This window comes from Ascaphus truei, chromosome 4 (genome assembly GCF_040206685.1).
Source record: "Ascaphus truei isolate aAscTru1 chromosome 4, aAscTru1.hap1, whole genome shotgun sequence".
In the NCBI taxonomy this organism is placed as follows: domain Eukaryota; kingdom Metazoa; phylum Chordata; class Amphibia; order Anura; family Ascaphidae; genus Ascaphus; species Ascaphus truei.
The window spans coordinates 232,146,889-232,159,388 of NC_134486.1; the positions used below are offsets into that span (position 1 = coordinate 232,146,889).

The window sequence follows — 12,500 nt, forward strand, 5'->3', positions numbered from 1 at the left end:
TCTGTTTCCTTTCCCCCGCCCTCCTCCCCTTTCCCCCCCCCTCCTCCCCCTCCACGATTTATAAATAATACTACCTATTACGCATTTACATCCCGGGCAACGCCGGGTCTCTCAGCTAGTAGTCTATAATTGGCATCAGCATCTGCTGTGTGATGCACTTTCTGACCAGCAGACTTAGGGAGGATTTGTTCCTATAAAGTACAGCTACTGTAGTTTGGCATGGGTTTTGGATGTCAGGGTATCAATGTGCAACCCAAATGTTAAATGGGGGTCGAACCATATGCCCAAATATTTGAAACTAGTAACAGGGGCTAGGATAGTATTAGAGTTGGTTCTGATCTGTAGCTCCTTCATTGGAATCTTTAGAAATTTAGCCTTGGTCTCAAATACCATTGTTACAGTCTTGTCAGCTTTTGGGAAATCCAATTTTCAAGTCTCAAAAAGTCAGATTGAAATATGTGTCCAAGGTCAGAGAGGTTAGGGCTATGTGCATATAAGATGGTGTCATCTGCATACATGTGTATTGAGGCTTCCTTACAAGCTGTAGGAAGATCATTAATGAACACTGAGAAGAGTATGGGCCCCAGAACAGAGCCTTGCGGGATGCCGCAGGTGATATCCAAAGGGTTGGAGTCAGTGCCAAGATATACACATGTTGGGATCTACCTGATAGGTAGGAATGAAACCAGTTTTAAAACATGCTTCCCTATTCCAGAGCACTGGAGTTTGTTTAGCAAGATAACATGATCAACAGTATCAAAAGCCTTTGCAAAATCTAGAATATTTCACCAATAAGTTGTCCCAGTTCCATTCCACACTGGATCTCATTGCAAACTTTTAAGAGGGTAGTTACCGTGGAGTTTGGAAAGACATATACCCTAGCGCATAAAATGGTATTGTAAATGAGAACCAATGTTCTCTAGAGCAGGGTTTCCCAAACTTTTTTTTCCGTGACCCGGTTATTTTTGAACTTCTCCTTCGTGACCCACTAAAAATGTTATCGCCTATACTGGCCTATAGGGCCTGCACAGACACACACACAGCCACTGATACACACACACACGCAGCCACTGACAGACACGCAGCCACTGACAGACACGCAGCCACTGACAGACACGTACTGATACACACACGCAGCCACTGACACACACGCAGCCACTGACAAACACGCAGCCACACAGAGACACTGCTACACACACACACACACAGATACAGACACTGCTACACACACACACAGACACTGCTACACACACACACACAAACACACACACAGACACTGATACACACAGACACTGATACACACACACAGACACTGATACACACACACACACACAGACACTGATACACACACACACACACAGACACTGATACACACACACAGCCACTGATACACACACACACAGCCACTTATACACACACACAGCCACTGATACACACACACAGCCACTGATACACACACACACCCACTGATACACACACACCCCCACTGATACACACACACCCCCACTGATACACACACACACACACTGATACTGATACACACACACTGATACTGATACACACACACTGATACTGATACACACACTGATACTGATACACACACACTGATACACACACACAGATACAGATACACACACACAGATATACACACACTCGCTCTCCCCTATACGCACACAGACACAAACAGTGAATTACAGGCAATGACGGGTGTTGACTGGGTGGGTGGGTGGGTGGGTGGGAGGAGGGGGCCAGGGACTGGGTGGGTGGGTGGGAGGAGGGGGCCAGGGACTGGGTGGGAGGAGGGGGCCAGGGACTGGGTGGGTGGGACCAATGGGAGGAGGGGGCCAGGGACTGGGTGGGTGGGAGGAGGGGGCCAGGGACTGGGTGGGAGGGGGGGGAGGGGGCCAGGGACTGGGTGGGAGGGGGGGGCAGGGACTGGGTGGGAGAGGGGGGGCCAGGGACTGGGTGGGAGAGGGGTGGCCAGGGACACTTGGGTGGGAGGCAGTGACTGGATGGGTGACAGTGACTGGGTGGGAGACAGTGACTGGGTGGGAGAGAGTCACTGGGTGACAGTGACTGGGTGGGGTGACTTACCTTGCCGCCGGACGCTTTCCCCTGCTGCCCCCGATATCCCCTACTGCCCGGGACGGGAGGTGGGCTTGGGGGCACGGGAGGTGGGCTTGGGGGCACGGGAGATGGGCTCGGAGGGGGTGCCATGGGAGGTGAGCTCGGGAAGCTGGCCGCGGGGGGAAGCGGGCCGCAGTAGGAGCTTGTACTTCCCCCTCCGTCCCACATAACGTGCGGGCCGCAGTGGAGCTGGTACTTCCTCCTGCGTCCCACGTTGGGAGCGGGGGGGAGGAAGGGAGCGGGCCCTGCTTGCCCTGCGCATGCGCGCGGGACAGCGGGGGGAATCGCCGCCATTTTTTTAACTTGAGCGGGGGAGAGGGGGGACGGGAGACACCGCGCGGCCAGCCTCACTGCGACCCGGCAATTTTGGTGCCGGAGGACGGGAGACACCGCGCGGCCAGCCTCGCTGCGACCCGGCAATTTTGGTGCCGTGGCCCGGTGCCAGGTCGCGACCCACCATTTGGGAAACGCTGCTCTAGAGGTTAATTGTAATCCAAGAAGGCCCACAAAGAAAAGGGCTTCGTCACCATTAAATGAGGCAGATCTTTCTAGGACCAAAGTGCACTAATGGCAGAGATCTGTTCAAGGGGTTACATCTGCCTAATCGATTTTTTATTTTAATGATCAAAATCTGAAATGTTTATATAATTGTTTAGAGTTAGTTTGTAAACATGGTGACCTGAGAGTGTTTTGATTTCCTTTAACTACTCTGTTTAGACACTGGGTGAAAAAGCAGCCAAATATTTGTTTTAAAGAGACAATCCATTTTCCCCAACCTTTTCATTTTTTTTTTTTACATAAGATTGAAGCACATTAATTTCAGCTCCGGAGTTCCCCCGCTACCAGAGATACCTCCGTAGGGGTGGCTGGTAGCCGCTTTGTCTCAAGCTGTCGTACATGTAATGGCGGCTTTTCCGAGCTCCCGCTTCCTGCAGGCCAAATAGGATTCCGTGACATCATCCAGTGCGGCTTCCTATTGGTCCACATAACGCGGGAGCTTTAAACGGAGGAGAGATATCGACTGCCCCTTCGGAGGTAAGTATATTGGGAAGCTGGGGGTCCCCGGTGCTGAAACTAATGGGGTTCAGCTCTGGAGATCCCCTGATTAGAACCTATGTAAAACATTTTATTTTAAAACAAACAGCCTGCTTGCATTTCTCCTTTAAGCATGGCTACATTTAGTTAAGAAAGACAATTAGTTAGTTAAATTGTTTAAAATGTTATTTCTAAGCCAGCTACCAGGGATTGCAGCTTTCAAACCCTGAATTGGCTGAAGTTTTCCTTTTGTTGTGGAGGAAGTTCCAAGTTTGAGCCAATTCAGGCTTCTACATAGAATCCCGGCTACTCGTTTTGTTTTTATTTTTAATTCATTCTTTTACAATAGCTGAACCGCACTGTTCTATTCTCAGCTCCGGGACCCTCCGGTTCCCGATATACTTACAGTTTTAGGTGCCGGTATGTCCTCTCGGTCTTGGGTCATTCACAATGGCTGCCAAACGATGACGTTGCAGTTTCTATTTGGATGGCCGCATGCACCATCTTTGAAAATCCAGGAGGTGTACCGAAAATTAAGTATTTCAGGAATCCGTGGGGTCAACAGAGCTGAAAATATCAGGGTTCAACTCTCGGGGAATCCCCAGTCAGCTTACTGTAAAAAAATGAGTTTCAGTTCTGGAAAGATTGCCAGCCATTCTGGCAGCAAAGGGCTTAAAAACACAACTGTACACTCCCACCCTCCCAGTGCAAGTATAAAGAAACTCCTGACAAAAGCATCTATATTTTAATTCTGGTGGTCTCATGTGCTTGTAATATGCTTGTAATAATCAGGGCAATCGGGTATTTGTGCTTTATCTGGGCTCCTTCTATACGTTTTTTCCTCTTCCCCAAGGTGCCAAGGGAATCCCTGTTAAGTTTGTCAGTGGAAGGCTTTCTGTGCACAAGATCTGAGCTTGTTATAGAAGCGTCTTATGTTCACAGCAATGCACAGTCTAATCCTCACTGTGGGAACTCAGCAGCACTGGAAGCGTATCTGCCCAGCCTACTGTACAACAACAAAAGCTTGAAAGCAGATAGCAGCTTATTCTTTTCCCTACAGGATCTTAACCTCTACCGGGGCTGCATGAAAAGAAAACCTGGACTATATCACAAAGCAATTCCACAAAGACTTTTAGATATTCAGTTAAATGCGGCTTGGAGCTTCCTCACAAATCCCTCATAAGTCAAAGATTTAAGTTGTCATGTCTTTCATGTGCATCTATGTGCAGTCACACACAGTAAAATGTGTTATTATGTTTTGTTTTGTTTTACATTTCACAGTTTGATTTTTGTTTTTATATCTTGATAATATATTTTAGTTGGAAAATCACCAGAAAATAATGTATTTAATTGATATGAAATTGGGAATATTCTAAGATCTGCCTTTGTAATACATACAACCACTCTTTTTTAACTCACCTGAGCACTGTTTCCTCGGGGTTCACGAGATGTGTCCTAGGGGTGCGGAAAGAGAAGAGGGGGGAGGAGGAGTATGGTGGGGAAAGAGAGAGAGGTCGTGGGGAAGAAAGAGAGAGGAGGATGGTGGGGGGGGGAGAGAAGAGGACAGTGGTGGAAGAGGGAAGGATGGTGGGGGGAGGAGTGAGGGATGGGGGGATGAGATAGGGATGTGGGGAGAGAGGAGGATGATGGGGGAAAGAGAGAAAATGATGGTTGGGGAGAGAGAAAAGGATGGATGGGGGAAGAGAGAAGATGGGGAAGAAAGAGAAGAGAGGGGAGGATGGGGAGAGATGGAGACAAGGATTGGAGAGAAATGAGGATGCTGGGGGGGAGAGAAAGAGAGGGTGGTGGGAGATAGAGAGGAGGATAGGGAGAGATAGAGAAGAGGATAGAGGGAGAAGGATGGGGAGAAATAGAAAAAGATAGAGGAGGATGGGAGGGAGAGAGAGAGAGGAAGATGGGGAGAAAGGGAGAAGTATAGGCGAGAGAGAGTGAGGAGGAAGGGGGAGAGAGAGTGAGGATGATGGGGGGAGAGGTGAGGGCGATGGGGGAATTGAGAGAGTGAGGAGGATGGGGGAGAAAGGGAGAAGAATAGGGTATAGAGAGGAGGGAACAGGGGGAAAAGGAGAAGGATGGGGGAGAGGAGGGTACGGGGGGAGAGAGATGAGGGTGGATGGGGGGGGAGAGAGATGAGGGTGGATGGGGGGGAGAGAGAGAGGAAAATGGGAGAAGCTTGTTTCCCTGGCATGATGCACCATGAATGCACTATACTTCATGTTATAGGAGGTTCACAGAGTAAATATCTTCCAGCAGGGGGTTGACAATGTAGGTTGGGAGCCACTGGCTTAGAGGATAGAAGGGAGAGGGGGGATATGATTAAAACTTCCAAATGCATAATGATTTTAGCCAAGTACAGGAGTGAAGCATATTTCAGAGAAAGAGAAAGGCTAAAACAAGAAGCGTGAGGGTGACATGCAAAGGGGGAATGTGAGGAAATACTTGTCAGTCAACTATATTTATTATATTAAACATGACAGTGTCCTTAGTTTACTTTCGTCCTGGACACGACTACTCCTTTAATCCACATCTTACAAACAGTGAACTAAAAAGCTCTTGTTGAGGAGCAGGATGCAATTGTTACAATATTGCTTCTTGTTCATCATGTCAACCAGTTGCGTCAATTATATATTTTTTCTCCTTTCGGTTCCATTTTTTGTGAACCTGTTTTGTTTCATTCTAGGTATTGCAAATAAGGAGAGAAGGGAACCTGACAGAACAGTGAGGAATGCCTTGCAGGCTTTAGCCAAGCTTTTCAGGAAACCACTCCATGGAGGTACAGTATGTGCAATTGTTTGGGTGTATTCATCAGATGAACAGCTACGTTTTAAAGACAATGTGTAGACGGGCATTGTTATAGTTTAAGGGTGACTGTGACCCAATAATATAGAGAAGGACATTGACTTCTGTACAACATGCTGTGAAAACATCTTCCTTGTACTGTACTTGAGAAAATGTCAGTCTCATTCATTTGAAGGAACCTGAACTCTTTTCTAACAAAAGGAAACAGGTGGCTTCACAGCATATTGATCAGGGGCTATCGTTCATTAACCTTTCACTGCAATGCAGAGCCTCTTAACCTTTAAAAGTATTCTAAAGATTAAAATCCCCTTGTAAGGTGTGATATTTGTTGGCTATTTTAAACGACTTTATTTCTTTCCCATAGTGGTCCCGTTTGCTAAGCGGTGCTATTTCATGAAACATCTTCCAGCGGCAGAATGCACATTTATGGCCCTATTGTAAGATGTTTCGTGGGGCTGGTTGGGGTCTTATGGAAGAGCACTGCTTAGTTAAAGTGAATATGGGCCTATCTCTGATTAATTCCTTTGTTCACATTACTTGTATCTGTCAAAATACTAAGTGCTCAGGGAATACAGCTTTTGTCATTTCCTTTCTTCTGAAGCTGATATCCCCAGACAGTGATCCGACAACATTAGTAAATAAGGATACCGATGACATCAGCTCCAGGACACAGCATGTGCCTCATACACCATTTTCTTTCTTTTTTTTTTATACAGTACAACAATATTGTAAATCTAATGTGGAAGATAATGATTGGGCCCTGTGGCTTTTATTGAAGAATACACAGTCATTGGATAAAAGGGTCCGTTTGGAAGCTGTCCAAGAGATGGCAGGAATCCATTACTGGCATGGTAATGCATTGAAGAGCTCTACAAGTTTTTCCTGAAAACGTATTCATGTCTCCTCTATATTTTTCAAATAAGTTTCTCTTATTTTGGGAGCAGATTAAATCTGAGGCATTGAAAGATTCGACTGTAGCATACATATGTTTATCAGTGTACCACCATTTATTTTGTTTACCATTTCTGGTACATTTGACCTAGTGATTAGTTGAAGGTAACATTTATATTTAGTCTATAATATATAGACACATTTACTGATCAGTGCTATGCCATAAGACTTCATCCAGGTTGCTGGATAACATATTACGGCCTTACCACTTGCAGGTGTCCTATAGCATAGCACTTTCTAAGTATGGGCCATAGTATTTAGGTTCAATTTTGGGAATCCAATATCCAACATCTGTGTTAATATTGCTTTAACATAATGTTAAAATGTTAGGAGCATCATTTATTACAATGATAGTACTGTCTTAAATATTCGACAGGAAAGTCAAACAATGTATCACTTGTCACCCCAAATGCTTTATACGCAAGACCATTTGTGAGTTCAGATAGTTATGGTCAGTGGCGGCTCTAGCTTTTTGGTGTATAGGTTGGGAGGCCTTTCACTAACCTCACCCTCTCTACACACTAGCGGAATACTCGGATAGCAAGTATTGTTACATTTGAGCTTGTTTAGTGGGATTGTTCAAAGTATCCCGTTTCTCCCATACTGACCGTAACTTAATTAAACAGCACTCTACAAATATCAAGCTCTATGTCCACAAAGAGTGGTAATTGAAAGCTCTGTGCCAAACACCAGTGACATTTTCAATGAATAATTATTCAAATGTCACAGCATAAGAGATGTCAAGCTTTATTGATTAAAATCAGTGAGGTTTGCGGAAATGTAATGGGACAGAACACATTTGTATCAGTGAGACTCTATTGAAGTCTCTGAGACTGCTAATGCTATAAATCAGTGAGGTTTGACTGAAGAGAAGTGAGAATCACAGATAATCAGCAAGAGTTGACTTGTCTGGTAAAAGTAAGGGGTCCCATGAGCATGTTGGGCCCTTAGTAGTTTTTTACTATGCATTATGATGTAGCGCATCTATGGCTGTGATAGTACCAGCCCCAGTAAATATTGTTGTGTTGATCACTGGCAACTGTGTTCTGTTGCAGATTACCAGTATAGGACAGTGGCACAGGCATGTGATACCAGAACTAGTATTGGTTTGGCTCGTAGCAAGGACATCGATCTCCGTTTTTTCCTTCCACCACCTACCTTGCCAAAAGTAAATTATGTAAGTATAATAAATAAAACAAATTCAGCTTTAGTTTTTTCTATCCCTTGATATGATACTTGGTATTGTTCAGTGAGATTACCAATGTTCATTAATATAATTACATTAATAATTATATTAACTATGTAGTACTGCAGTGCATACAGAACTGTACATAGATTTGGTTTGTATAGGGTCTTACTGCTGTTCTACATATCACGGTCATCAACCTTGAGAAAGGTCTGCCGTGTTGGATCGAAACTTTGGATGAATAAATACTCACCACTTCACCTCTATTTTAGAGTGCTAATCATATTTCTGAATATCAGGACATCCTAAAGTATGGATTACAAGGGACCTTAAAGGGGCAATACTTCCTAGGACCTGAATAAGCTATTAGCAATGCTATGATTACAAGGTTACATCTACTGTAGGTGATTGATGCACTTTTTTACCCACATATGAAAAGAATAAGTATTTTTTAATATATAGTTTTAAGTTATTATGTCAACAGGGTGCGCTGAGACTTGAGAGGGGTATGATTTCCTTTGGCTGCTCCCTTTTGTCTGAAGTCACTGTGTGTTCAGCAAATACACACAGAGCCTCGCTCCCCCTCCCCCACCCCATTTATCTGTATCTTGTCTTTCTGATAAAGGTATTAAAAAAAAACACTTGATTCACACACTTCCCCATTCAGAGGCAACTAAGAAATTTGATTAAAAAAATTTTTTTTTACCACTGACAAATATTTGCTATTAGCATGAGTACATTTCTTTACGGAAATCAATTAGACGGGCACATTCTTTATAAAAGGTTGTATTCTGACTGACTGTAGTATTGCACCTTTAAATGCTCAAATGCAAATAATCACATCCAAAATCCAATGGGCCTACCTTTGGACACAGCCTGCTGTAAGACACAGTTTGCATTCATTGTATAGCCTCAGAAATGGATGAATCTGGAATTTGAGGAGAGAGAAGCAGATGCAGCATTGGAGTGATCCAAAAGCTAAAGTGCTGTTATGGAGAAATAAGAAGGCATTTAGCACTACTCAACTTGAGGGCTCTGATTGGCTTGGTCATTATTGAATGATAGGATTGTTTATCCAGCGCAGTAGGAAATTGTTACAAGAAAGGCATGCAACACAGTACTTCCCTCTGGGCAGCAGAAAGGTTAATAATGACTGGAAAGCTGAGATATGCATTGGAAAATGTAGCAGTAATTAAACATTGCATCTCATTGATTTGGTTTCAGGATTATTCCATAGAAGATGAACTCCGTCATTTGCTTTCTTCTCTACCCCAGACTGAGCTTGACCTATGTGTAAAATACTTCACGTCTTTGGCATTGAGAGAGAGCAGTCAGTCGCTAGCAGCACAAAGGGTAAGTGAAAGTGTCTGCTCTTGCACAAAGGCTGCAGAACCTTTTCTTACTCCAGTCCATATACCAGGGGTTGCCAAACTAAGTAATGTTTATAAAGTAATAGTTTAGCCCCCGTTTATTATGTTGTAGATGGGCACAGTACTTGTAAAGTTAGGATCCCCGAAAGAAAGAATAGAATGGAATCCTGAATAAGTAATGAAAAGGAATACGGCATGCCATAGAGGGCCCCAGGAAAGAGGGCTCACAGGTGCCGGCGGTTGAGCTCTAACCGCGGATCAACACTAATATTCCTCATCAGTCGGTATGGAAGTGGCAGTTCCCAAACAGGCAAAAAGGTTTTGGGTCAAGTAATCCACCAGGATTCTCGTAGGGATCCAGAGTAAACGGGTTAGTACCGATGGAGGTTCCGAAGCAACAAGGGGGGGGGGGGAGGAGGCTGTGTCCCACATCTACGTAGAGCAACTAAGTAAATGTACCTCCGTTCAAGTGTTAAGAGTGGGCACTAATGGAAGAACCATATTCATGTATGTCTGATATAAAATGCAGTGCAACGTTGTTAAAATGCGTATGCGTGGTCCCTGTGCTTGGGGACACGAATAAATGACAGTTGCACTACAAAATTTCCTGGCACCCATTATTTTACAACCTTGCAACCTCATCACCCAGCTGCCCGAATCCAGCCCCGGAGTCAAAGCAATCCATGCAGAGTAGCCATATATAACACACCAATGTAATCTCCCTAGAAGCCGAGCAGGGGTGGGTTATATATACTAACACCTTCCACAGTCACAGAGTAGGGAGGAAGACTTTTTTGCTGAAGTGTCAAAGGTTGGAGAGAACTACTTACCCTGTCATTTCAGAGGGGGTTGTGGTGCTTTGGAGGAAGTGGACTTCCTTACGCTGAAAGTCTGAGTTCAGTCCCCTCAGAGAAGCTGGAAATCTTCAGTTTACAGGCCCTATTGAAACATTCTAAGGTAATGTGCTCCTATTACATGTCTTGGAACATCAGCCTTACTGTACCTTTGTACTGATGAACTTGTGAGCAAGCAACAGTTTCTACTATAACAGACTATGTGTAACAGAATGCATGATCGAATTCTCATGCATTCATTTAATTCTTTCCAGGATTGCATACAAGGGCACCAGACTGCTGGGATGGCAATTTACATTATTGCTATAGTAGGGATTACATGAGGGAGACGCATCTCTTGATGATGCAAATGGAAGAGTATGGAAGTGTCCTCTTCTGCGCCGTCAGAGCAGTGAACGCCATTGCATCCTAAAAAACTACCTTAAAGCTGCAGTTCAGTCAATATCCTGCATGTGTGTTTTTTTTAATAAATCAGTTCTGTAGTAAGAAAAAATACTTTTAGCATTTTCTGTTTTTAAAAAAACAACTTTGAAAGACCAATTTTCTTGTATTCTATTCTAACAAGCATTTGCTAAGGCACAGCCCCTTCATGCCTGTCACAAGCCCTGGCACACACCCCTTTGTCAGCCCTGCCCTCCTTCTAGCACATGTCAGTGCAGGAGTGCTCATGAATATTCATGAGCTTCCACTGACAGACAAGCAGAATATAAACAGATCCCTTCACTAATTATGTCACCAAATTTCGCCGATCAATACATGGAGAACGAATTGACTGGCAGCTATACAGTTCTTTAGGTAATTAGAGATTGCACACATGAAACTATTGAAGTAAAAAAATAAATAAAAAAATAAAAAAAGACTGAACTGCAGCTTTAACCCTTTCTAACCACCAGCGCTGAAGACATTTTGGCGTAATTTACGTTAACAGTGTTCACATCCTAGACATAATAATATTCTTGAAAGCAACCCAGACAGATGATATGAATATATTTTGGCAGCTTCTGCATTTTGTATGGCTACCTGTGGTTTATTGTTTTCTGATCCCATTTTTCTCAAATGTTACAAATATTGCTACCTTATTGAAAATGAAATAAAATCAAGTAAGAAAAAAAGCACAAAGTTAAAAAATAATAATAATAATACAGGTGGAGCAAGAAAGTCGTGGCTACCATGTTTTTGAAATACAACATTTGACTATCTAAAAATGATATAATTATTCAAATAATGACAAAACAGTGCCCCAATGTTTTTTTTTAAAGTTGATCTATTTGTAGCGTTGTTATAAAAACGACATAAAGTATAAGGGGTATGATTTTTTTTTCCTAGGTCTGTCAATTACAAATGTACCATGTTTAGACAGTTTATTGTACAAAATTTAAGTTTGACAATATCAGAAATTCTAATGTATATTATTGCTTTTAAATGTACTTTCCACATCTAACAAAGTCATGGTACTGTACGGTACATTTATCAAGGAAATTAATGCAAGCTACTGTATACACTTTTAAACACTAGACAACCTTAGGTCAAACATTAGGGATTACTAGTTTTTCTACATTATTGATGGTATCTAAATATTGTCTTGGCAAATGGAAGAAAAGCAACATTTTTGAAAAGGGCAATTATCCCAAACCATAACTTCACATTTGATTCTTATCTGAAAACTGAAATGCTACCAAGAACCCAACTCATACTGTATCTGCAAAACAAACCATAGTCCAAATGTTTTTCCAAACTTTGACCCTAATTAGAAAGAAAAAGCCAAAGGTGGGCATAAAACCATTAACACTAAACCAACACACAAATCCCTAAAACATTAAGACCAACCCTTTCCCAAAACAGTAATCATAGCCATGACACAAACCCCTAATCCTACACAAAACGATTAATCCTATCCTTACACTAAAACCTCACTACAAACCTTTACTAAAACCCTATAACAAATTCTAACCATATCACAACACAAGTTCCTAGCCCTGTCAGAAAGTCATTATTAACCCTTATTCTAGCCATAGTGCTATTTCCAAAAGTAATCCCATTTCAAACCCTAACTTCATTTCCAACACTAACCCCATATAAAACCCTAAACACATATCTAACCCTTAACCTAATTCTAACTGTAATCCTATTTCTAACCCTAGTTTTAGCCCTAATTCTAAA

The 12,500-nt window shown here is 43.0% G+C and overlaps 1 protein-coding gene across 3 annotated transcripts in view; it reads left to right on the forward strand.

Moving 5' to 3' along the window:
* Window positions 1-12,500, forward strand: part of SERAC1 (serine active site containing 1) — a 109,539-nt gene that overhangs the window by 63,065 nt on the left and 33,974 nt on the right. For all 3 annotated transcript variants that reach the window (XM_075596995.1, XM_075596994.1, XM_075596996.1), the window contains 5 exons: window positions 5,861-5,953; window positions 6,696-6,830; window positions 7,986-8,107; window positions 9,341-9,469; window positions 10,330-10,443. In XM_075596995.1, the coding sequence (XP_075453110.1) occupies window positions 5,861-5,953; window positions 6,696-6,830; window positions 7,986-8,107; window positions 9,341-9,469; window positions 10,330-10,443 (593 nt within the window). The remainder of the gene's footprint in view (window positions 1-5,860; window positions 5,954-6,695; window positions 6,831-7,985; window positions 8,108-9,340; window positions 9,470-10,329; window positions 10,444-12,500) is intronic.